Source organism: Macrotis lagotis, chromosome 1, assembly GCF_037893015.1.
Source record: "Macrotis lagotis isolate mMagLag1 chromosome 1, bilby.v1.9.chrom.fasta, whole genome shotgun sequence".
In the NCBI taxonomy this organism is placed as follows: Eukaryota; Metazoa; Chordata; class Mammalia; order Peramelemorphia; family Peramelidae; genus Macrotis; species Macrotis lagotis.
Window position 1 is genome coordinate 884,878,622 of NC_133658.1, and position 22,720 is coordinate 884,901,341.

The window sequence follows — 22,720 nt, forward strand, 5'->3', positions numbered from 1 at the left end:
CAGTGAATACAAGTTGCAAAAAAAGGCAAAACATTAACAATTATAGCTACCCAAAGATGGCAATGGGATGCCCTCAAAAGCACTGTGTTTCGCTGGAAGTCTTCAGACTTTTTTTTTTAGCTTTTTTGCAAGGTAATGGGGTTACCCAAGGCCACACAGCTAGGTAATTATTAAGTGAGGCCAGATTTGAACTCAGGTACTCCTGACTCCAAGGCTAGTGCTCTATCTACTGTACCACCTAGCCACCTCACCCTGGAAGTCTTCAAACAAAAGCTGGATACCCACTTGGGGTATTTTAGAGGAGGATTTTTGTTCAGATCTGGAGTAGACTAGATAAGACCTCTGAGGAAACTTTCAACTGAGAGATATTATATAAAATTTAGGCTAAAGGAAATAAAAATTGGACTTGTAATTTCATTGATATGGGGAACTTCTAGGTGAAATCCTTTACCAATGAAGATCCACTGTGTCTTGGCAATGCATAATCTTGAGAGTTGCCCAAAACATTGAGAAGTTAAGTAATTTGTTGAGGATTAATGTCAGTATATGTCACATCCAGAACTTGAGCCCAGGTCTTGCTGGCTTTAATGCCAGCTCTGTAAATTATGGCATTCCCATAGAAGAGTAGGTGTGGAAGGAGAGAAGGGTTTAAAATAATTGGTGTGATTCCAAGCTAGTTGTTCTAACCAAGATGGAAGCAGATGATAAACATTATTAGCCTTGCTGAGGGGGACAGGCTGGAGAAAGCATATGGACTGAAGAAATTTGGTGTTATTTATTAATATGGGTCTGTAATATAATTATAGCTCAAGTCTTTCACTTTTGTTCTAATGAGCTGAGTGTTGAATGATCATCCACCTTTCTCCATGTCTTCACTTGACAATGATAGTTGCTTAATCCGAGCATTTCTAGAGTGAAGAATATGGGTAACTGTGGAAGCTAATATTTGTACCATTAAATACTACTTTTGTTCAAAAAAAAAATAAACTAAGGTCTTTAATAGGTCTTAGCTTGACAGAGGCAACACTCATTCAGTGTTTAAGGATGGATAAGGAAGAAATGAGGCAAAGAATGACCTCTTTTACCTGGTTTAAAACAAATCAATCTGGGAAGGGAAGACCCTAAGAATTTCTGACCAATATACTGAATATATGCTTATTAATTGATATACTTAAACCTAAAGATAATAGGGAGCCCTCAAAGTGACTTTGAATAGGGCAGAGGCTCTTACTTTAGAAAGATCAATTTGGAAGCTGAACAGAGAGTGGATTGGAGTGGGGAGAAACTTGAAGCAGGTTAACCTTCCAGCAGCTGTTGCAATAATCCAGGCATGAGAAGATGGGGGCCGGCACCAAGGTGGTGGTAGAAGGAAGAGTATTCAAGAGAAGTTGGGAAAGTAGAATTGACAGATCTGGAAACTCCTAGCTTCATTACAGGGATTTAAAAGACTTGAAGCAGACCTTAATCTCAAATCTAACCCCCAACATTTTACAGAAGAGATGACTGAGATTTAGGGAAGATTTGAACCTAGGCCTTCCTGCTGCAAGAGCTCTATTTACTACCCACCTCACCCAGCTCCTTTTCTTTCCCTTTCAGAATTCCCCAGTTGATATGTTATCTTATTCCAGATATGGCCAAATTATATTTGGGGTCAATTAACTCCAATTTATACAGATTAGGGGCACAAGCAACAACTAAGAGGCTGAGGGTCTGAATTCCAATCTCAGCTTTTAATCACTGGTGATATGACCTGGGGCCCATGCCCTTTCTCTGGGCATCAATTTTTTCATTATAGATTGAAGTGGTAAGACTAGATTATCTCTATGATCTATTCCTATTAGCTCTGAATCACTGGGCAGCTCAGCTGTACAGTGGAGAGAGCATTGGACCTGGGATCAGATACCCACTAGCTGTGTGACCCTGGCCAAGTCACTTGACTTTTGTCTCCTTCAGTGTCTTTGGCCACAAAATGGGGGAAATAATGGCACCTCCCTCCCAAGGTTGTTGTGAGAATAAAGTAAGTAAGGTACTATGTGTAAACTAGACTGTTCACCGATGAGGGGAGGGGGGGAAGGGAGGGGGAAGAAAAATGTTTAACTTATAAATATGCAAATGGATAAATGTTGAAAAACTTCATATCATATAATTGAAAAAATAAAATGAAATATCAAATAAAAATGCTATAAAACACTTTGCAAATGGCAAAGAGCTTGGAATAAGAATTGAAGATTTAGCTGTTTAATTTTTTTTGAAAGATTTTATTCTGAGTTTTACAAATTTTCCCCCATTCTTGCTTCCTTCCCCCCCCCAAGGCATTCTGTTAGTCTTTACATTGTTTCCATGGTGTTCTCAGTTGAATGTGATGAGGGAGAAATCATATCCTTAAGGAAGAAAAATAAAGTATAAGATAACAAAATTACATAATAAGATAACAGATTTTTTTTTCCCTAAATTGAAGATAATAGTCTTTGTTCAGACTCCACAATTCTTTCTCTGGATACAGATGGCATTTTCCATTGTAGATAATCCAAAATTGTCCCTGGTTGTTGCATTGAAGGGATGAGCAAGTCCATCAAGGTTGATCATCACCCCCATGTTGCTGTTAGGGTGTACAGTGTTTTTCTGGTTCTCCTCATCTCATTCAGCATCAGTTCATGCAAATCCCTCCAGGTTTCCCTGAATTCCCCTCCCTCCTGGTTTCTAACAGAACAATAGTGTTCCATGACATACATATACAACAATTTGCTAAGCCATTCCCCAACTGAAGGACATTTACTTGATTTCCAATTCTTTGCCACCACAAACAGGGCTGCTATGAATGTTTTTGTACAAGTGATGTTTTTACCCTTTTTCATCATCTCTTCAGGGAATAGATGCAGTAGTGGTATTGTTGGATCAAACAGTATACACATTTTTTTGCCCTTTGGGCATAATTCCAAATTGCCCTCCAGAAAGGTTGGATGAGTTCACATTAGTTGTTTAATTTTAAGAATCTTTTTTTCCCTCTAGAGACTCATAGCATGTACATTACCAAAAACGACACCGGACTTTTCCCTTGATTTTGTTCTTAGATCATAGATTTTACAACTGGACAGAACTTCGAGGATCATGTTGGCCAACCCCCTCTTTTGGTTACCACTCACATCTAACCCTTCATGACCTATTTGGTGTTTTCTTGGCAAACACTTCTTCAGTTTATTTGACAGATGAGGAAACTTGGGCTCATAGAGGTTAAGTAAAATGCTCAAGGTCATACAGCCTAAGGGTCAGAAGTGAAATTCCAAGGCTCCAGTATCCTCTAGCCACTTCACCATTATCTTTTAAAGAGCCCAGGTTTGTGTTGGAACCAGTCTGTATCAAGTGAAGTTGATTGCTAAATTTTCAATGTGAATCTTTACTCTTGGACAAATTCAAGGCTTGAGTTACTATCATATTGTTGTTCAGTGCTGACATTTAGTGACCCCATGTACTATAGCACCTCAAGTCTTCTATCATCCACTATCTCTCAAAGTCTAAGTGCTGGGTTGTTGTGTCCATATTATCTCTCCATCTCATCCTCTGCCATTCCCTATTTCCTTTTGTCTTCAATCTTTCCCCAAATCAGGGTCTTTTCCAGTGAATCCCTTCTTCTCATTATGTGGTCAAAATATTTCAACTTTACTTCAGTATCTGAGCTTCCATTGAATAGCCTGAATTGAATCAATTAAAGTATTGATTGATTTGATCTCCTTGTCCAATGTCTTGTGGGTGATTTCTTTCTTAGGTTCAGTTCTGCCCTACCATCAATCCTGACTCAGACTTGGGAATGCAGGTTTTGGAAAGAAAATAGAGATTGATTAAAGGAAGTTAAAACATGTTAAGAAAGTAATAGGAAAAAGTTAAAAAGGGTTTAAAGAGAAGACCACATGGATTGCTGATTGAGTTGGCCAGACCAGCTGACCAGGGTTCAGCAGGAGGCTTGGAAGGTAAAAGAGAGTTGAGCCCCTTCCTCAGTCTCCTTAAATTCTCTCCCAGAGTCCATGGGAGAAGGTGGGGACCTGGGAGTAACCAAGTCCCACATTGGAGATTTTGCCTTTTTGGGTGGTCTTGAGTCTCTTTTGGGTGATCTTGGGTGTTTCCAGTGCCTGAACTCCCTGGCTGCCCCAGCAGAAGATCATGCAATTTAAATCATGATGAAGGTCAGGCCCTCAGGTGTGGCCTAGATTAGATGATAAAGGAAGAAGGTAGATTTCCTTTAACAATGCAAACAAAAGATTAACAAAGTTTGTCTTCAACTGATCTCATCACTCCCATTCCCAGGTTTCTCTGCATCAAAGGGACTCTCAAAAGTCTTCTCCAGCACCACAATTTGAATTCCTCAGTGCTTAAACTTCCCATATAGTCCAACTCTCACAGTCATACATAGTAACTGGAAAAAGAAACCATATCTTTGATGACATGGGCTTTTGTTGGCAGGGTGATGTCTCTGCTTTTGAGTCCAGATTTGCCATAGCTTTTCTTCCCAAAAGCAAGTATCTTTTAATTTCATCACTATAGTCACCATCTGTAGTTATCTCTGAGCCCAAAAATGTAAATTCTGACTTTGTTTCCATGTCTTCTCCCTCTTTTAGACAGGAAGTGATGGGACCAACTGCCAAGAACTAGGTTTTTTGAATGTTAAGCTTCCAGTAAGCTATCACACTTGCCTCTTTCAGCTTCTTCAATTTCTGCCATAGAGGACTAACCACTATATATCTGAGATTGTTGATATTTCTCCCAATAGCTTCAATTCCGGATTTTGATTCATCTAGTCTGGCATGTCACATGATGTACTCTGCATAGAAGTTAAATAAATAAAGTGACAATAAACAACCTTGTTGGTGTTCCTTTCCCAATCTTAAACCAATCAGTTGTGAGTATATTGTGTTCTCTAATTTCTTCCCTCCCCCTTAAGCTTCTAAGAGGCAAGGACTATAACTATTAAATACTTGGGGCTAATAGAGAAAGAGTCTATCTCATTTGCAGAATGAGGACATCAGAATATGTCCTCCCAAGATTCTGGTCAGAAATGGGCCAGGACCATCCCTGCCAATTTTAGGTGTCCCTTCTCCTGCTATTAAACCAGATGTATGCTGAATCAACTTGCAAGGGCTCTGCCCACCAGGAAGGACAGCTCTGAAAACTAGCAACATGAGGATCAGAAAAAGAACAGCCTGGGAGTCAAGATTTGCCTCTGCCTAGAGGGAAGGGAACATTTCCTTTCCTTTCCAAGCTTACCAGGAAGATAAGGGCGGTGGGTCTCGGGACAAGGAAGAGGGAGCTGTCCTAACTGTTCCCTTTCAAGGCTTGACCCCACAGCTGGTGATTTTTGAGTAGTCCCTCCTGGTCCCAGGCCTTTCTTCGACAAGACCCAGGATGTGTACCAGCAAAGTTTCCAATCATGCTGCAGCCCCAGGGGTGAGTATGGAGTCTGCCAACTTACTCTGTTTGGAATCAGGGAGGATCCAGGAATTCAGCCTCAACTTGTCTTCACTCATCCTTGGCAGCTTCCAGGGCCATCTCTAGTCCTCCTGATTAATATCTTGCTACTGGATCCAGATAGCTCCGGAGGAGAAAGTGAAGGCTGGTGACTTAGCAAATCAACCCCTCACTCAAATCCAATTCATGTGCTTGTCATGGCATCACCTCCCCTAATGTCATGGTCTTCTTTGAGAACAAAGGACAAAAATCCTCACCTGTGCCTTTTAGCTTCCAAAGGTAAGAGGGAGGCATCCAGTGGAAAGGAAACTGAATTTAGAGTCATGGGACCTGGGTTCAAATCCTACTCCTGCCTCTTAGTTATTTGACTATAATTTCTCCTTGCCTTAGTATTCAGCCTATAAAATAAAGTGATCCTATTGTATGGGTTTTCAGGTCCCTTTCAGGTATTATACTTTATCCCCTGGCAATATGACTTCCTATTCCCACTTCACTTAAAGCTTATCAGTCAGCTCTTAACTGTTATTCAACTGGGTTTTTTTGCTCTTCTTTGTATAGGAATTATCATATCTTTTGTCTCCATGCCAGCTTAGCCCCACATGTACGGAATGAATGCACTCTTTTCTTAGCTGTTTCTTCTGACAATATAATCAGGTTCATTTCAAAATTGATTTTATTTTTTTGGTCTACAGAAGAAACTGAAAATATTCTTATATAATGATTTTTAACCTTCTGCCAGGTTTAATGCAAGTGAAGTCTCCCTTTATGCTCCCAGTCCTTTTGTTCTTTGTCCTGTAAATGGTTTTGAAAATCCTTTGTATGTATCTTATAGTTATTTTTCTGGTACTCAGTTAAAATGAGAGATCTGGAGAGCAGGGATCTTTTCAATCTTTATGTCATCTAGAGTCATCTCCAGTCATTCTGATCCATATCTGGTCACTGGACCCAGATGGCTCTGGAGAAGAAAGTGAGGCTGGTTGGTCACTTAGCACAGCACCCCTTCACTCAGTCTAATTCATGTGCTTGTCATAGCATCACTTCCCTGATGTCATGATCTTTTTTGAGAAGGAAGGACAGACAACAGTGCCCATTATGTTAGATATTTATGTGACAAGGATGGGGATACCTGTGTCTTATGCTTTGTTGATTGATTGATGATATTTCCTAGCAACAATAGTCAATACACATTTACTACATCTACATAAACCAAGTCCTGATTTAGAAATGGAAATCCACAAATATGAAAAGAGACAATACATGCCCTCAAGGAGCTTCCAATCTAATAAAGTACACAAAATAGAAAAGGAAGTCGATTGTTCCAGACTCTTTTTCTCTTTTTGTGACCGCTATTTGGGGTTTCCTTGGCAAAGATATGGGAGTGATTGGCAATTTCCTTCTCCAACTCATTTTACACATGAGGAACTGGGGCAAACAGGGTTTTGACTGGGGTCATACCTACCAATTACCTGAGGTTAGATAAGAACTCATGAAGATGATTCTTCCTACATGAGTTGCCTTCTTAAATGGAAGTTTGGAGTTCATAGCCCCTGCCTCTAACCAGAGAGCCAGAGTGAGGGTGAGGAGGCAGAGTCTGATGAAACCTTAAGAGGATGAGGTTATCCCAGTCATTAGCTTCCTGGGGCATAGTGAAGAAGTCAGAGAATTCTCAGAGTAGCATGAGGATGATGTTTGTCCTTCATTCTTGAAAAAGACCATGCCATCAGGGAGGTGATGCCAGGACAATCCTGTGAATTAGATGTCAGTGAGATGGTGCTGTACTAAGTCACCCACCTTACTTTCCCCTCCAAAAGTCCAGTGGCCAGATAGGAATCAGGACAACTAGAGACCCTGGATGTAAGGCAATCAGGGTTAAGTGACTTGCACACAGCTAGTAAGTGTCTGAGATCAAATTTGAACTCAGGTCCTACTGATTCCAAGGCTCTATCCACTCTATCCACTATAGCACCACCTAGCAGCCCCAGTTTCTGGCACAAAGCAAGTGTTTAATAAATGCAATTTGTTCAAGTGGCATAACATTTATGAAAACACAGTATATTCTCTGACAAAAGGCATTATATATGCTCATTATTTGTTTTACATACTTATTCAATGAATGAATGGACTTCAATGAAGGAGTAAGTATGCTACCTCCTTGAAATTTCCATTGTTTTAGAACTGGGGAAACTTTAAAGACTATACAATCTCAAAGTGCTAGGTACCTCAGTGAATGGGGCACAGGCTTTGGAGTTAGGAGGACCTGAGTTTAAATTCAGCCACAGACACTTATTAGTTGTGTGACCCTGGAGAAGTCATTCAATTCTGATTGCCTCTTCCTAAAAATATTGTATGATCCAACTCTTTCATTGTCCAGATGAGGAAACCAAACCCAGAGAGGCCAAGGGACTTGCCCAAGGTGACAAAGCTAGGATTCTAACCTAGGCCCTTGGTTGCTGCTATCTTTTCCTCCTCTCCCCTCAAAATTCATAAATGCCCCAAACTAAAATCCCTTTTCCCTATCCTCATCTCTTCCTTCTGACTTCCCTAGATTTTTTTCAGGTTCAGTTCAAATTCTTCCTTCGGCAAGAAATCTTTCCTGATCCTCTTTAATGTATATTCAATGTACATTCCCCCAAAACTGACTTTGAATTTATCTTGTACTAATAGCTATACATACATACAGAGAGAGGGAGGGAGAGAGAGAGAGAGAGAGGGAGAGAGAGAGAGGAGAGAAACAGAGAAGAAAGGAAGAGAAGAGAATGTAAGAGAGAGAGGAAGAGGAGAGAGAGAGGGAGAAAGAAAGGAGAAGAGAGACAGAGAGAAGAAAAGAGAAAGGAAGAGAAGAGAGAGGGGAGAAAGAGAGAGAAGAGAAGGAGAGAGGGAGAGAGAAAGGAAAAGGAAAGAGAGAGAGAGAGAGAGAAGAAATACAAATACATTTTATTTCCTCAGGCTATGAAATCCTTCCAAACTTTTTATCTCCAGTTCTCAGCATGGCACTCATTTGTACATTTTTGGTTGGTTATCTCCCCCATTTGTCTGCGAATTCCTTGGGGCTAGGTCTGTCTTTTATGTTCCTTCTATCCCCACAGCTAAGTTCAATGGCAGCATACAGTAAGTTGTCACCAAAGTTCTATTGACTGACTAGCAGGGCACTTAATAAATGCTTGCTGATGCCTTACCACAACCTCCCATCACCAATGAACCTGGGAAAATGACTGATGGTTGTGCTATAAGCAGAGCTTGGGAGGAGATAGATTGAATGAATGAATGCATAAATGAAAGAATAATGGAAAAACATTTATTAATATTTGCCACCAACCAGGCTGTGCTAATCACTGGAGATAACAAATACAAAAACAAAAGCAGGTACTGTCCAATCTTGGGCAAGACCCTTAATTTCCCTGAGTCTCATTTTTCTCATCTGTAAAATGGGTATAATAGAAGTAGCACCTCCCTCAAAGTGATACTCCTTAACATAACATAAGAAAGTGTTCTTCAAAATTTAAAGGATTATTTATTATTATTATTATTATTATATTACTAGTGAACACAAAGGAAAAATTAGAAGCAACACAGGACCTGCTCTCAAGGAACTTGTGGGGGAGCACACGCACACACACACACACACACACACACACACACACACACGTGTATATAAACATAATTCAAGATACAGTTTGATAGAGGCAAAAAAGAGAGTCTGACAAAGTATTTTAGTGGATAGAGCCCTAGACTTTGGAGGAAGAACCAAGTTCAAATCCTGATTCAGACACTTCCTGGACCCTGAGGAAATCACTTATTCTCCCTCCAATTTCAATTTCCTCATCTATAAAATAATGGGATTGGATCCTGTGATTCTTCTGTCTCTAAAAATGATTATTCTCTGAAAGAGAGGGAGAAAGGAGGAAGTATTTATTTAGCACCCATAAACTTTATTTCATTTGATGCTCACAACAACCTGGGGATGTGCATGCCATTATTATCACCAATTTATAGTTGAGGCGGCTAAGGCTGACAGATTATGTGACTTGTCTGACACTAAATTTGAATTCAGATGTTCCTGTCTCCAGGTCTAGCATTCTACCCACTGCAACCACCTGACTCCCTATGAAGTTTACTGGGAAGCTAATGGCAATTTAAATCCTGGCACTGAAGTAAGAGAACATAGGTTCACTGACCAAAAAACTTAGCCTTCTGGGCCTCAGTTTCCTCAAACAAAAAGTGAAGAGATTTTGATTAAATATCCTCTGAGGTCTCCTTCCTTCTCTAGGTCAATGATCAATCCTATGAGGGAATGAAGATGGGCTTCAAGCAGGATGTGATCCTCAAGGTATACTTTGAAGGAAAGAGATGGGGTAGTGATGAAGAGGGAGAATATGTCAGATACTGGGGTGGGTCTCAGGAGGGCACCTGAGCAAAGGGATGAAGAGATACTACATCTGCCATGAAAATATCCTTCCAAATCAGTTGGGACATGGGGGAAAAACTTCTTAAAGGTGTAGATCTTTTCCCTTTCCTAAGAAAATTACAAGTCAAGGAATGGAATTCAATCCAATCCAGGACTGTCTGGCTGCTGACAGTGTAAAGACAAATAGCCCCCAAATTGTCTCTGTCCTCGAGATGCTTTCTTTACACTAGGGCAATGGACATGTACATTGATGAGTCAATACAATGTATATAAAAGGGATCCGGTCAATACAACATAAACAAAATAATTATGAGGGGGGAGGGAAGATGTGCAAAGGCCTCCAGTAGGTACTGGAGGGGACCCTTCAGCATAATGGAGGGAGGTAGGCACTCCAAGAAGAGGAAAAGAGAAGGGAGAGTATTCCAGGTATGGGGCTGAGAGGGAACAAGTAGACTAGACTGGCTAAAGTGTGTGAAGGGGGAAGGAAGAGAAATTAGTTTGGAGAGACAGCCTAGTTAAACCACCTTGGAGAACAAGCTGTAGTTTGACCTCAAGGTAATGGGGAGCCACTGATGTTACTTTAACTAGAGAATGAGTTGGTTTGACATGTGCTTTAGAATATGCCAAACACAGCCCTTTGGCTTTCACCTTCTTCAGTGGCTGCATCCTTGTTGGTGTTGCTTCTTCCCTGCCTTGCCTCCTTCTCAGAGATAAAAAACCTCCTGGTAAGCTAATGTGTAACCAATGGATGCTGCTCTTTTGGTGTGGCCTGAGCATGAGGTGCCCCACTCCTTGAGGCCCTGATTTCTCCCAACACACCCTTTCCTTACTGATTCACTACCTGATAAAAAGGTCAAACTCTATTGAAAAAGATTGTTAGGCTTTTAATGGCCCCTGAAGGCTTACACAGCAGGTATGCACTCCCTTGACTGGTGCCAGTGGTGTAATGGCAAGAATCCTGGGTTTGGAGTCAGTAGACCAAGATTCAAATTCGGATTCTGGCTTCACTTTTCAACTTCTGTAAAATGGCATAAATTGTATCAGAGCCTGAAAAGTCCCTTCTGGTTCTAAATTTATGAGCTGAACTCTTTATTGCCTTTAAGTCCTCCTGTCTTCCAAGGTTTCCTATTACTTTTTTATTTGAAAGGCTATGGAGTTAAGTGACTTGCCCAAGGTCACACAACTAATTTTTAAGTGTCTGGGGCTCCATTTGAACTTAGATCCTTCTGACTACTGGGTCAGTGCTCTATCCACTGTACCACCTAGCTGCCCTGATTCTCTATTATCCTTGAGGCCCTCACCATCCTCCCAGGCAGCCTGGGTGTCTTCTCTCCTCTACCTTCTTTTTTTCCTTTCCCTTCTCTCCCCTCCTCTCTTTCTTCCCCCTCCCTCTATCTCTTCTCCTCTCCTCTCTTCTCTCCTCTTCTTTTCTCTTCTCTTCTCATCTGTTCTCCTCTCCTCTCCTCTCCTCTCCTCTCCTCTCTTCTCTCTTCGCCTCTCTTCTCTCTTCTCTTCTTCTCTCTCTTTGTCTCTCAGTCTCTCTCTCTCTGTCTTTCAGTCTCTCTGTCTCTGACTGTCTCTGTTTCTGTCTCTCTTCCTCTATCTCTCTGTCTGTCTGTCTATTTCTCTCTTTTCCCCACCCTATTTTGCCAATTCCACCTTCAGACCATCTTCTGTAACATTTCTTCAATATGCCCCCTTCTCTCCTCTGACAATGCCACCCCTCTGGCCTAGGTTCTCTCACCTCAATGACTGTAACTATTACAATTGCTTGCTGGTGCTCTGTCTGCTTCAAGTCTCTCCCCTCTCCAATCCATATTCCATTCAGCTGTTATATTGCTCTTCTTAAAGTTCAGTTCTGACCATGCCTGGAATTCTTTCCTTTCTCATTTGTCTCCAGGCTTCCTTTCAAGCCTCAGCTAAAGCCCCCACTTCCCAGTCCTCCTTAATCCTAGTGACTTCTATTTGCTGTTTCTCCTCATTTGTTCTATATGTAGCTTGCCTGTATATAGTAATTTGCATGTTGCTCCCCTATTAGAATGCAAACTTCTTGAGGGCAGGAATTGTATTTTTGTCTGTCTTTCTATCCACAGTCTGTATTGGTCTAATCAGTCACAGTTGGACACTCTGTAGTTTATTGCAAACATAGAGATGTCATTTTGGCCTTCTTGGATAACGAAGGACAAGAACCAACCATCTGGTACCTCATAAGAGTTTAGTGAATGATTGTTAAATGAATGGCTGAAGAATTGTCTAGCTTCTGATACTGCCTTGGGAATCAGCCTGACCTCTCTCCCAAATTTAAGTTTCCCAAATTCTGTTCTTAGTTTTCTCTCTTATACCCCTGCCCCTTCACACTGTGATCTCATCTACTCCTATGTCTACAATGATCACCACCCCCCAAGATGACTGAAGGTGCTAAGCAAAACTCCAACAATTAATTAAATATTAATGAAGCTCCTACTGAATGCCAAACACTAGCAATACAAAAATAAAAAACCTTCCCATCAAAGGGACTCCCATTGAAGGGAGTCAGTAGATTGGTGAGGGGGGAGAAACTAGGAATAGGAAGTTCTGGGAAAGTCTTCCTGGCACTTGAAGTGAATCTTGAATTAAGCCAGGAGATCTAAGAGCTAGAGGTAAGTTGAAACAACTTTCATTGTAGCCATGGGGGGACAACTGGTGCAAAGGTACAGAGATGGGAGATGACATGTCCTGGTGGAGGAACAGCAAGAAAGAAGACTTGGCTAGATTTTCAAGTACCTGAAAGGGAATAATCTGAAATCACTCTAGGAAGATAAGTTAGAGTCACATTATGCTGGCTAACAGAACAGTTTCTATTTTATACAAGTCACCAGAGACATAAAATAGGATGAGAAGAAAAGGTAAACTGTGTTTCTACCCTCCCTCCCCACCTAGTCCTGAACAGTGAGTTACCTTTGATGGTATGATGTCTCCCCAGGCTAGGTCATGATAACTCTAATAAGGTTTAAGTTTATCACTCAGAGATTTCAAGCTTAAATCACATGGACCATTAGGTCTATTTGAAATTATTAGCTTAAAGCCCCAGCCTCTCCTGCTTACTGTATCAGATCAGATATGGCCACACAGAGTCAGAAATGGGTTATCTCTCTTGGGTTTCTGTTATTCTCCTGGAATTCCCTCTCCCCTACTTTTGCCTGGAAGAGCTGAGATAGATAGAATTCTCTATTTTTTAATAATAACGAACATTCATTTTAGAATTTGAGACTTACAAAGCACTTTCCTTCAAAAGCCAAACACTGTATGGAAGATATTGCAAAAATCTCCATTTTGCAGATCAGGAAATTGAGGCATCAAGAGGCTTAGTGATTAGTACATTCTTTCTGTTTTACTTATTTGTGTGTTGAATGTCTACACTTCTGCCCCCAAGGAGGAAAAGAATATTGGCTTTGGAGTCAGAGGACATGTTCAAATCTTACTTCCTGCCATGGTGACCTTGGTCAAGTGCTTTCTCCTTTCTGGGTCTCAGTTTCCTCATAAGTAAAATGTGGTGATTTCTAAGGTTTATTCCAATTTTAGATCTCTGATCTTGATTTCAATCAATTAATAAATATTTAAAAAACCATTCTAGGGATAGTTGGAGACTTGGAATCAGGAAGACTCATCTTCATGAGTTCCCAGCAGTGCCTGCTATATAAGTGGCAAAGTAAGGTCACTAGGTGGCGCCATAGCACACAGGCCTGGAGTTAGGAAAATTCACCTTCCTGAGTTGAAATCTTGCCTCAGACACTTTACTAGCTGTTATGTTCCTGGGCAAATCACTTGACCTAGATTGCCTCAGTTTCCACATCTATCAAATGAGGAGAAGGAAATAACAAACTACTCCAGTAATTTTGACAAGAAAATCCCAAACGCAGGTCATAAAGAGTTGAATCAGGCAATGAAGCAGCATTTATCATCTCCATTTTACAGAGAAGGAAACTGAGGCTGATATCAAGCAGGAATTAGGGGGAGTTTGAGCTTAGGTTTTCCCAGTTGCAAGTATAATTCTCTAGTACCTATCTGCCTTAGGAGCCTCATAGGATCCTTAACTTCTTTCAAGGCTCAATTCAGGGGCCACCTCCTGTAGGAAATCTTTCCTGATCCCCTATTGTTAGTTTTCTCCCCTTCCTCATACTACCTTATATTGAATTATCTGTGAACATGTTCTCCCAGGAAAAGGTAAACTTGAGTGTAGGCATGGATTTTTTATTTTGCCCTTGTTTCTCCAATCTTGATATAGCAGTCACTTAGAAAATGTTAATTGTGTCAACCAGACCAGAACTGACCTCTATGCTGTGAATAACGGGAGCCAAACAGAGCAGACTAGGGACAGGAGTCAGAGATCAAATGGAAGTTTAATTAATTTGAGAGGGAGGAAAATGATGCTTGTAAGAGAACCCCCACCCACCCATCCAGAAGGAGGACTGGGGTCACTTAAATACATGAAAAACCACAAGTGGACTGGACTATAACATAATCATTCTCAGGTCTTGAGCAGCTTTTCTGACAGGAGGTTCATGGTTGGGTCCTGTGGGAGCAGTCTCAATGTTGATTGTCTCACAGCGGGGTCCAAACCATAGGAAATAGAAGTGTGGTATCTGGCTCGGTTCACTTGGAAGCTACAAGTAACAGGAATTGTGAACAGGTAAAGAGATGTGATAGAAGTCAGACTCACAAAGAAATAGGGGCAGCTAAAATTGTAAATCCCTCAGTGAACAGCTGGTGCTGGTCAAAACAATACACTTTGCAGAGATCATCTATAGTGGAAAGGATTGTTGTTATGCCAAGCTTGCTGGTAAATTGACAAACTGACATTTGATCAAAATTTGGAGCTGAAAGGAATCTTATATGTGATATTGTTCAGCTTCCTCATTTTACAAGACATTACCCACTTGATGTCATTGATCTTATCATGAATGAAGGATGAACAACAAATGTAGAAACTGAGATTCAAAAAAGGTGGAGGCATTTGCTCAAATCTCACATGAAGCCAGTGTGTGTTTTGTGTATATTTTTTGAATTTGTTGAATTGAGTTAGACCAGAAAGAAATCTTAGAGAGTAATTTGTCTTACAGATGGGAAACCTGATAACATCTTGTTATTGACCTCTAGTCTGCCTCAATTTCCTCAAATGTAATAAGTTGATAATATTAGCACCTACCTCTAAGAGTGAGGAACAAATGAAATAATACCTATAAAACATTTAGCACAATATATGTACTTAATCATTCCCCATTTTTTCTCTGCCTGTTTCTTAATTTGTAAAATGGAGAGAATGGAAACACCTATTTCCTGAGATTGTTATAAGGATCCAATGAGATAATAATTGTAAAGTGCTTTGTAAATCATAAGACTTCTGAAGAAATGCCAGATTATTATTACTATTATTGTCATTGTTATTGTCATTATTATTTATATGACTTGTTCATAGAATGAGCAGATGGTGAAGTTTTAAATTTATATGTTGGAGTCTTAAAATAATCACCAATTATACAATTTGTTTTCAAAGTGCTTTTACAAATATTATCTCATTTTTATTCTCACAGGAACCCTGGGGAGGTAGATGTCAGTATCCCTCTTATTTGACAAACAAAGAAACTGAAGCAGGTCAGAAGTTAAATAACTCACCCAGGGTAACATGACTAGGAAGTACCCAAGGCAGGATTTGCACTACCCTCTTCCTGACCCATTTTATCACCTAGCTGCCCCCTCTGATTTGAGATTGCATATCTTTTCCACCATACTATCCTTCCCCCCATCCCCTGTTTCCAATGGGCTGTTGAATGGATTACTGGCTAGATGAAAGGAGCTCTGTGTATTATTTCTAGCAACAGGAGGGAAGGAAGAGAGGCTGGTGCATTAATGTTTACAAGTATTGGCTTGGGGTGTAACAGTATCTTGTCTGTCTTCCCTTCTTACAAGCTATTATCCATTCACCTGAGCTATGCCCATTTTGTGTTTTGGTCTAGCTTGAACATAAATAACTACTCCTAGGCATGTCTTTGCCCTGAAAAAAGATCATTATTTATTTGCTTCCTTCCCTGGGCAAGCAGGGCAAGGCCTTTGAGATGAGGAACAGCTTCCAGTGGTTGGCAAGATGCCCTGATCAAAAAGAGAGTGTGGTGCTGCGGGGGGGGGGGGGGTAGGCTGAGGATCTGGTTTCAAATTCTCACAGTGCCCATTTGACCAAGTTCCATCATGGAAATTCTCCATTATGGGCTCAATTTCTCATAGAATCACAGAGACAGAAGACACTTACAAGCTCTGAACTTTCAGGATTTTATATGATTTCCCAAATCTGTAAAATGAGGTCATTAGACTTATCTCAATGACCTCCAAAGTCCCTTCTCATGTTGAATAATTTAGGGCCACCTGCTCCTACCAGTGCCTGAATAAGGACCCCTCTATAACTGCAGGAAGATACTCACCAGTATATTGCTGGGTCCAACCATTCTGGGAAAGTAATTTGAATTTATGAGGAGAGAAATGACTAAAACTACCATGTCATAAATCCCACTTGGAAGAGTCAATGGCAAAAAGAAGGACTCTATAGACAACAGAAGTATTTGTGGCTGGGGTGGCTAGGTGGCCCAGTGAATAGAGCACTAGCCCAGGAGTCAAGAGGACCTGAATTCAAATGTGGCCTCAGAAAACCAGCTGTGTGACCCAGGGCAAACCACTTGAGTCCAGTTCCTCTTCACCCCAAAACAACAACCAAAAAAAAAAGAGTATTTGTAGAAGCTGTTTTGCAGTAGCAAAGACCTGGAGGCAAAAATAGGTTTCTATAAGTGTGGGATGGATAAACATAGAATGTGAATATGATGGGTTAATACTGTGCCATAAAAAATTAATCTGAATAACTAGCATTTATTTATATGGTTCTTTATGGTTCATAAAGCACTTTGCATACATTATCTCATTTGATCCTTATATCAACCTTATGAAGCAGGTGCTATAATAACAGCATTTTATAGATGAGGAAACTGAGACTGAGACATCGAGGCTAAGGGACTTGCCCAGTGTTACATAGCTGGTGTCTGAGGGGGGATTTAAACTTAGGTCTTTCTAGCTCTGTCCAGTCATTATCTATTATAGCTCTTAGTTGTCATATATACATACATACATATATATATATATATATATATATATATATATATATATATAATGAATATGAAAAATAAAAGAGAAGCTTTGGTGGACTTAGAGGAACTCTTAATTCCAATGCCTTTCTTCTATTATTTCCTGTCATTAAAAGTTATTTATAACATACTTGTTTTCCTCTCCTGTGCTCCATTAGATAGTAAACTCCTTGAGGTCAGGGACTGTTTTTGCCTCTTTTTGTATCCCCCAACAATGAGCACATAGTAGGCACTTTATTAATGTTTTTTGAATCTAAGTAGGAGGGGAAAAAAATACCTGAGTTCAAATTCCAGGCCTGTTACTTTCTTGTGGTGTGCCTGTATTTTTTTTAATTTAATTTTTTTTCAGTGAACAAAAATGCTGTTTTTCTCTCACTCTCATTTCTTGTAAGAAACCAGATTAAGGCAAATTACTTGACTTCTCTGAGGTTCACTTTCCTCCTGGAAATGAAAGGATTGGCCTGGATGACCTCCAAGGCTCTGCATTTTCCCACTATCCTCTGGTGTAACTAATTTCCACCGTTTTGGGGTCTGTTCAAAAGGAAAGGGGAAGAAGCAGGGGAGGGAGCAGTGGTACCTTTTGAAAACTGCCCAGCTCTTTAGTCATCACAAGGTCTTATGAGGACAGGCTGGCTTGGATCATATCCATGCCCTGAAAAGCTTTGGGAAAGCAAAGTCCCTATCCCCAGTTCCTCTTACAGTCCTAAATAGGAGCAAGGAAATTTGCATAACTGTCATTTGGATGAAGTTGGAAGAGATTCCCAATCTGGAAATCTTCTGTTCTATAATTCTGGCAAAAATCCTTTCTTCATTTAAAAGCTCCCATGTCTCTGGGTGGAGAAGACAAAGGGCATCTAAGTAAAACTGGACCCAAAAATGCTCTTGGTCTTTTCTTGAAATGAACCAACTGTTAGATATGTTTTCTCTGTCCCTAGTCCAACAGCCCTGAGAGAAGGGGACAATGAAGGGAGAATGAATAACCACTATTCTTTTTGTGGTCTTCCTAAAAGAGGATCCTCTAGTCAAATAGTTATTGAGCCAGCCCAGAAATGGGTGTTTCAAAACAGGCACATTTCTTGGAAAAATTAGGCTGGATTATACACCCTAGTTTTGGGTCTTCAATTAGCCTAGAGTGAATCAGTGTTGATTTATTACAATATAGTGGAGTTTAGGGTTTGTTTTTGTTTGTTTGTTGGTGAAAATAGACTCAAATTCCTGGGCTTCCTTTCTAATTAAACTTGATAAACTTGGCTAGTTGTGTGGGCCACATACTGGTCAAAGAGGGCCAGGGGTGGCAGGGAGGGGTAGGGCAGATTCTCTGAATAGAGACTTTACCTTCTTGATTTGATTAGCAACAAACTTATAACAATTATTTTCTGTGAGGAGCTGGATGATCCAGGGATTAAACAAGAAGAAACCTGACTGATCAAAGTTAAAATCAAAACTCCCAGCTGCTCTCTTTGTATTGACCTAGAGAAAATCCTTAATCACCTTAGTCCTGCATTTTTCTCATCTATTAAATGATCAGATTTCCCACCTAACTTGGGAGTGCACCAGTGAACCATCCTTCACCAAACTAGACATATGTGAGCATGTCTGTTCGTATACTTGTGTATGGGGGGAGGCAATCAATCTCCCGGTAGTCCTCCCCAGCAGTCAATTCAGCTTTAAGGTTCCCTTCTAGCTAAGGAATAGAACTGGGTGATGTCCATTATACATCTTCCTTTTATTGTCTCTCTTTGACTTAGACTGGAGACAACTTCCTTAATCCCTTTCCCCCATCTTCCTGGGTCATCCCACTTCTTTTCCTTAAGATGACTTAAGGATACTTTATACCAGTTATATATGGATTATGTTTTATTGATTGATTTAAATTAATTTCACTAATGCCACCCTCCATCCATGTCATTTCTGGATATTCTCCCCTTTCTCCTGGAAAGGAAGCTTCCATTATAACAAAGTAAAGAAAAATTTAAAAACACTAAAGCAAGGATCCTGTTACTGGGAAGGGAATTTTTTCATTATGGAATCATTATTTTTTTTTCAGTTTCCCAGGCTTTAGTTTTCTACAAGAAGTCTCATCAGTGGGTGCCAAATTTAAGCTTGAAAAAGAAGACAAAATTTTTAGTGAAATTTCATATTATGTTTAAACTGATAAACTTTTTTTGCTTAATGCAATTCCATGAGGGGGAAAAGAAACTGTATCTAGCCCTAAGCTATCCTTGGTGAAATTTACCACTTCGGGTAAAAGTCTTTGGAACTATAATTGATTTTATTTTGAGTTCTGAATTCAGGTATAGTTCTCTGATGATCATTAAGTCAGTAATCCACTCAAGAGAAATGCAATAAACCACCCAGTGAGAACTGTTACAGGTGGAGGGGGGGGGGGGCGGGAACCAAAGGAACAGTCCTTGGGCTCAGTCCAAGGCAGGATCCCTCTGCCTTAATTTTCCTATTGAGTTCCTTTAAAAAGAAATGTTTCCAGGGTGGCTAGGTGGTGCAGTGGATAGACCACCAGCCAAGGAGTCAGGAGTACCTGAGTTCAAATCTGGCCTCAGACACTTAATAATGACCTAGCTGTGTGGCTTTGGGCAAGCCACTTAACCCCATTGCCTTGCAAAAACTAAAAACTAACAAAAAAAATGTTTCCCACCTACCTATTTCCTGAGTCTGGCTATGAGTTGCTATTAATACTGCATTACTGGTTGTAAGCTGTGACTCTTACCTAAAACCAAACATATGTTTGGTTGTTTTATCCTGCTATTTATGTATTAATTCAACAAAGATTATTTCCCCTTTTATGGTAAATTCCCACAATCAGAGAAGGTAATCAATAGGACATATGGATGCAAACACATCATGCCCTTCTAGTGTTCCTTTACATACTGAAAAGACCTGGGTTAGGGAACTACTAAAAGATATTAAATACATTGATTCAATTACAACTGGTCCCAGTCTTTTTTGGGATCATGGAGTATGATTTTTTAATTCTCTAGATTTTTCTGCATTGCTGTTTTCCCCCAGGTCCCCTAGGTGGGGTTCCTGGCTTTTCTCCTTAGAGACTTCTATACTCATTTCATTCCTAATCATTCTTCTCTTGCTCATTTTTGGCCCCTGTCTGCTTAACCTTCTTGAAAGCTTTGTTTCCTCCAGATTAGAAGTAGTGCATCTGCAACAATGGTCCTAACTGGATAAGCACCTTTACTCAATTCTGTAACTAGCACCCCTTGGATACTGCTTCAGGTGATTTCCAGTTGCACCTCAACTCCCCTTCAAATGGGACCAGCTAGGCAGGGACAATTTTTCAACTGGAAGTAGCTTCAGGAGAGCTTTATCCAAACTCCCAAATGAATTAGGTCCTAAATTTTTTGAGTGGAGAATGCAGCAGAGAAAATGTTGATAAATATTTTATAATTAATCTGTTCCCTCTGCTCTAATCATATACCTTATATTAACACTGGACCCACCCCCCAAAACCATTTCCCAAACTATTAAGATGAGGTCAATGAATGTTTAGTAAAGTACCTTTTCCCTCCCTAGCAAGGATTCTTGGTAAATCCCTGACCCCAGGCACCAGATAAGCCCCATCAACAAAACAATGGCTCCCTGCCTTAGCCTGAAAGAATTAGTCTTTGGGTTACCAGCCCTCATCTATATATATCACTAATTACCTGAAATCAGGAGGACCTGAGTTCAAATCTCTCCTCAGTCCACTTGACACTTACTAGCTGTGTGAACTTAGGCAAGTCACTTAACCCTGATTGTCTTGTATCCAGGGCCATTTCCAGTCATCCTGATCCATATCTGGATTGAGATGGTTCTGGAGGAGAAAGTGAGGATGGTGACTTAACCCAGCCCTCTTTCACTCAAATCCAATTCACTTGATAATCTTGCATCACCTTCCTGATCACATGGTCTTCTTCAAGAATGAAGGACAAACATCATCTTTATCATCATCAATTACTTTATCTCTGCTCCCTGAATTACTGCCCCTATCAATATATACCCAACTACCCCATCTTCCTGTCCCTTTAAAAGCTCACTCACTCCTTAGTTGAGTTGCTAGTCTTCCAGTGAGGCTAGCCTACTCTTGAGAAACATGATCTCCCAGGTAACCCTCATCCTCTCATGTTGGCTTATGTCATTGTTCCTACTGCTAATTCCCTTAGGGATCAGTGGCTTTCAACTGTTTTTACTCTTTCTTTCTCTTAGCTTCTTCTAGCCACAGTAATATTAAATAAACCTTTTTGTTTCCCCCATTCCCCTCCCCAAAACACAATAATACAGGGATCCAGCATGGCAATGTATATTGGCATTGTGTCTGGGGTCATTATTGGTTTTTCAGGTTCCCAGATTTTAGATTTCTATTATGAAGTCATTTCCATCTGTGGGTGCCCTCCCAACCATAAAACTCTGCCTTATATTTATTTTATATTTATTCTGTAACCACTGTTTATTCATTGTCTCTCCTGACAGAACTTAAGAGGACAGAAAGAGTTTCAATTTTGTTTTTGTATCTCAGATAAACAGGCACATTGTTTTGTGGTATTTGTTACCGTTCAGTCATTTTCAGTTGTGTCCATTTCCCTTCTCCTTTCCTTTGCACTGGTTATCTTCCTTGCCTGGAATACTTTGTTCCCTTACCTCTGTCCCTGAGAATCTTTGATTTCCTTCAAAACTCAGTCCCATCTTCTACATGAAACCTTGAGCTCTAAGGCCTTCCCTTTCAAAAATTACTTTGTGTTCATTTTATATATACTACATATTTTAATTCATGCTTTTTCATTTGTGCCCAACTCTTTGTGACCCCCTCGTTTCCCTGGCAAAGGTTTGCCAATTCCTTCTCCAGCTCATTTGATAGATAAGGAAGCTGAGACAAACAGGGTGAAGTGACTTGCCTAGGGTCACACAGCTAGTCAGTATCTGAGACCAGATTTGAGCTCAAGAAAAATGAGGCTTCCTGACTTCAGGCCCATAGCCACCCCTACTTAATACATACTTGTTTAATGATTGTTTGGGGTAAGAGTCTTATTATAGAAAATAGCAAATAGGTCAATTTGACCGGAGTGATAGCAATATAAGGATAAGCTGGAGTCAGACTATGAAAGGGTTAACAAGAAGAATTTGTATTTAATCTAATGTGCAACAGGAAGCCACTGCAGCTAGATGGTAAGGTGGATAGAGCACTGGCTTTGGAGTCAGGAAGACAGGAGTTCAAATCCAGCCTCAGATACTAGCTGAGGGACATTGGACAAGTCATTTAATCCTGATTGCCTCCCATCCAGGGCCATCTCCAGTAGTCCTGATTCATATCTGGCTACTAGATCCAGATGGCTCTGGAAGAGAAAGTGAGGCTGATGACTTAGTGTCTCACCCACTCACTCAAATCCAATTCATGCGCTAGTCATGGTATCGCTTACTGGATATCACAGTGTTCTTTGAGAATGAAGGACAGAACATTATTGAAAAGGAGCAGTGACTTGGTCAGCCCCTGCATTGAGGTTATTGATTTGGCAACTGTGGAGAATATAGAATGGTCAAACAGGAAACGCCAACTGGCCCCTCTCAGAGTGTCCATCTCAGGTCTGGGGATGCAATTTTTCCATTTCTTGGTTTAGTAGGAAAAAAAAAAACTACAGGGCCCAGATACAGGTTCATCACTGTTACTTGCCATGTGACTCATGCAAGTCACTCC

General features: G+C 40.4%; 1 protein-coding gene across 1 annotated transcript in view; it reads left to right on the forward strand.

Moving 5' to 3' along the window:
• Positions 1 to 4,980: 4,980 nt before the first annotated feature.
• Positions 4,981 to 22,720, forward strand: part of SLC2A5 (solute carrier family 2 member 5) — a 56,907-nt gene continuing 39,167 nt past the window's right edge. The window contains exon 1 of the mRNA XM_074218530.1: positions 4,981 to 5,436. Coding sequence (XP_074074631.1) covers positions 5,395 to 5,436 — 42 coding nt within the window. The 5' untranslated portion in view covers positions 4,981 to 5,394. The remainder of the gene's footprint in view (positions 5,437 to 22,720) is intronic.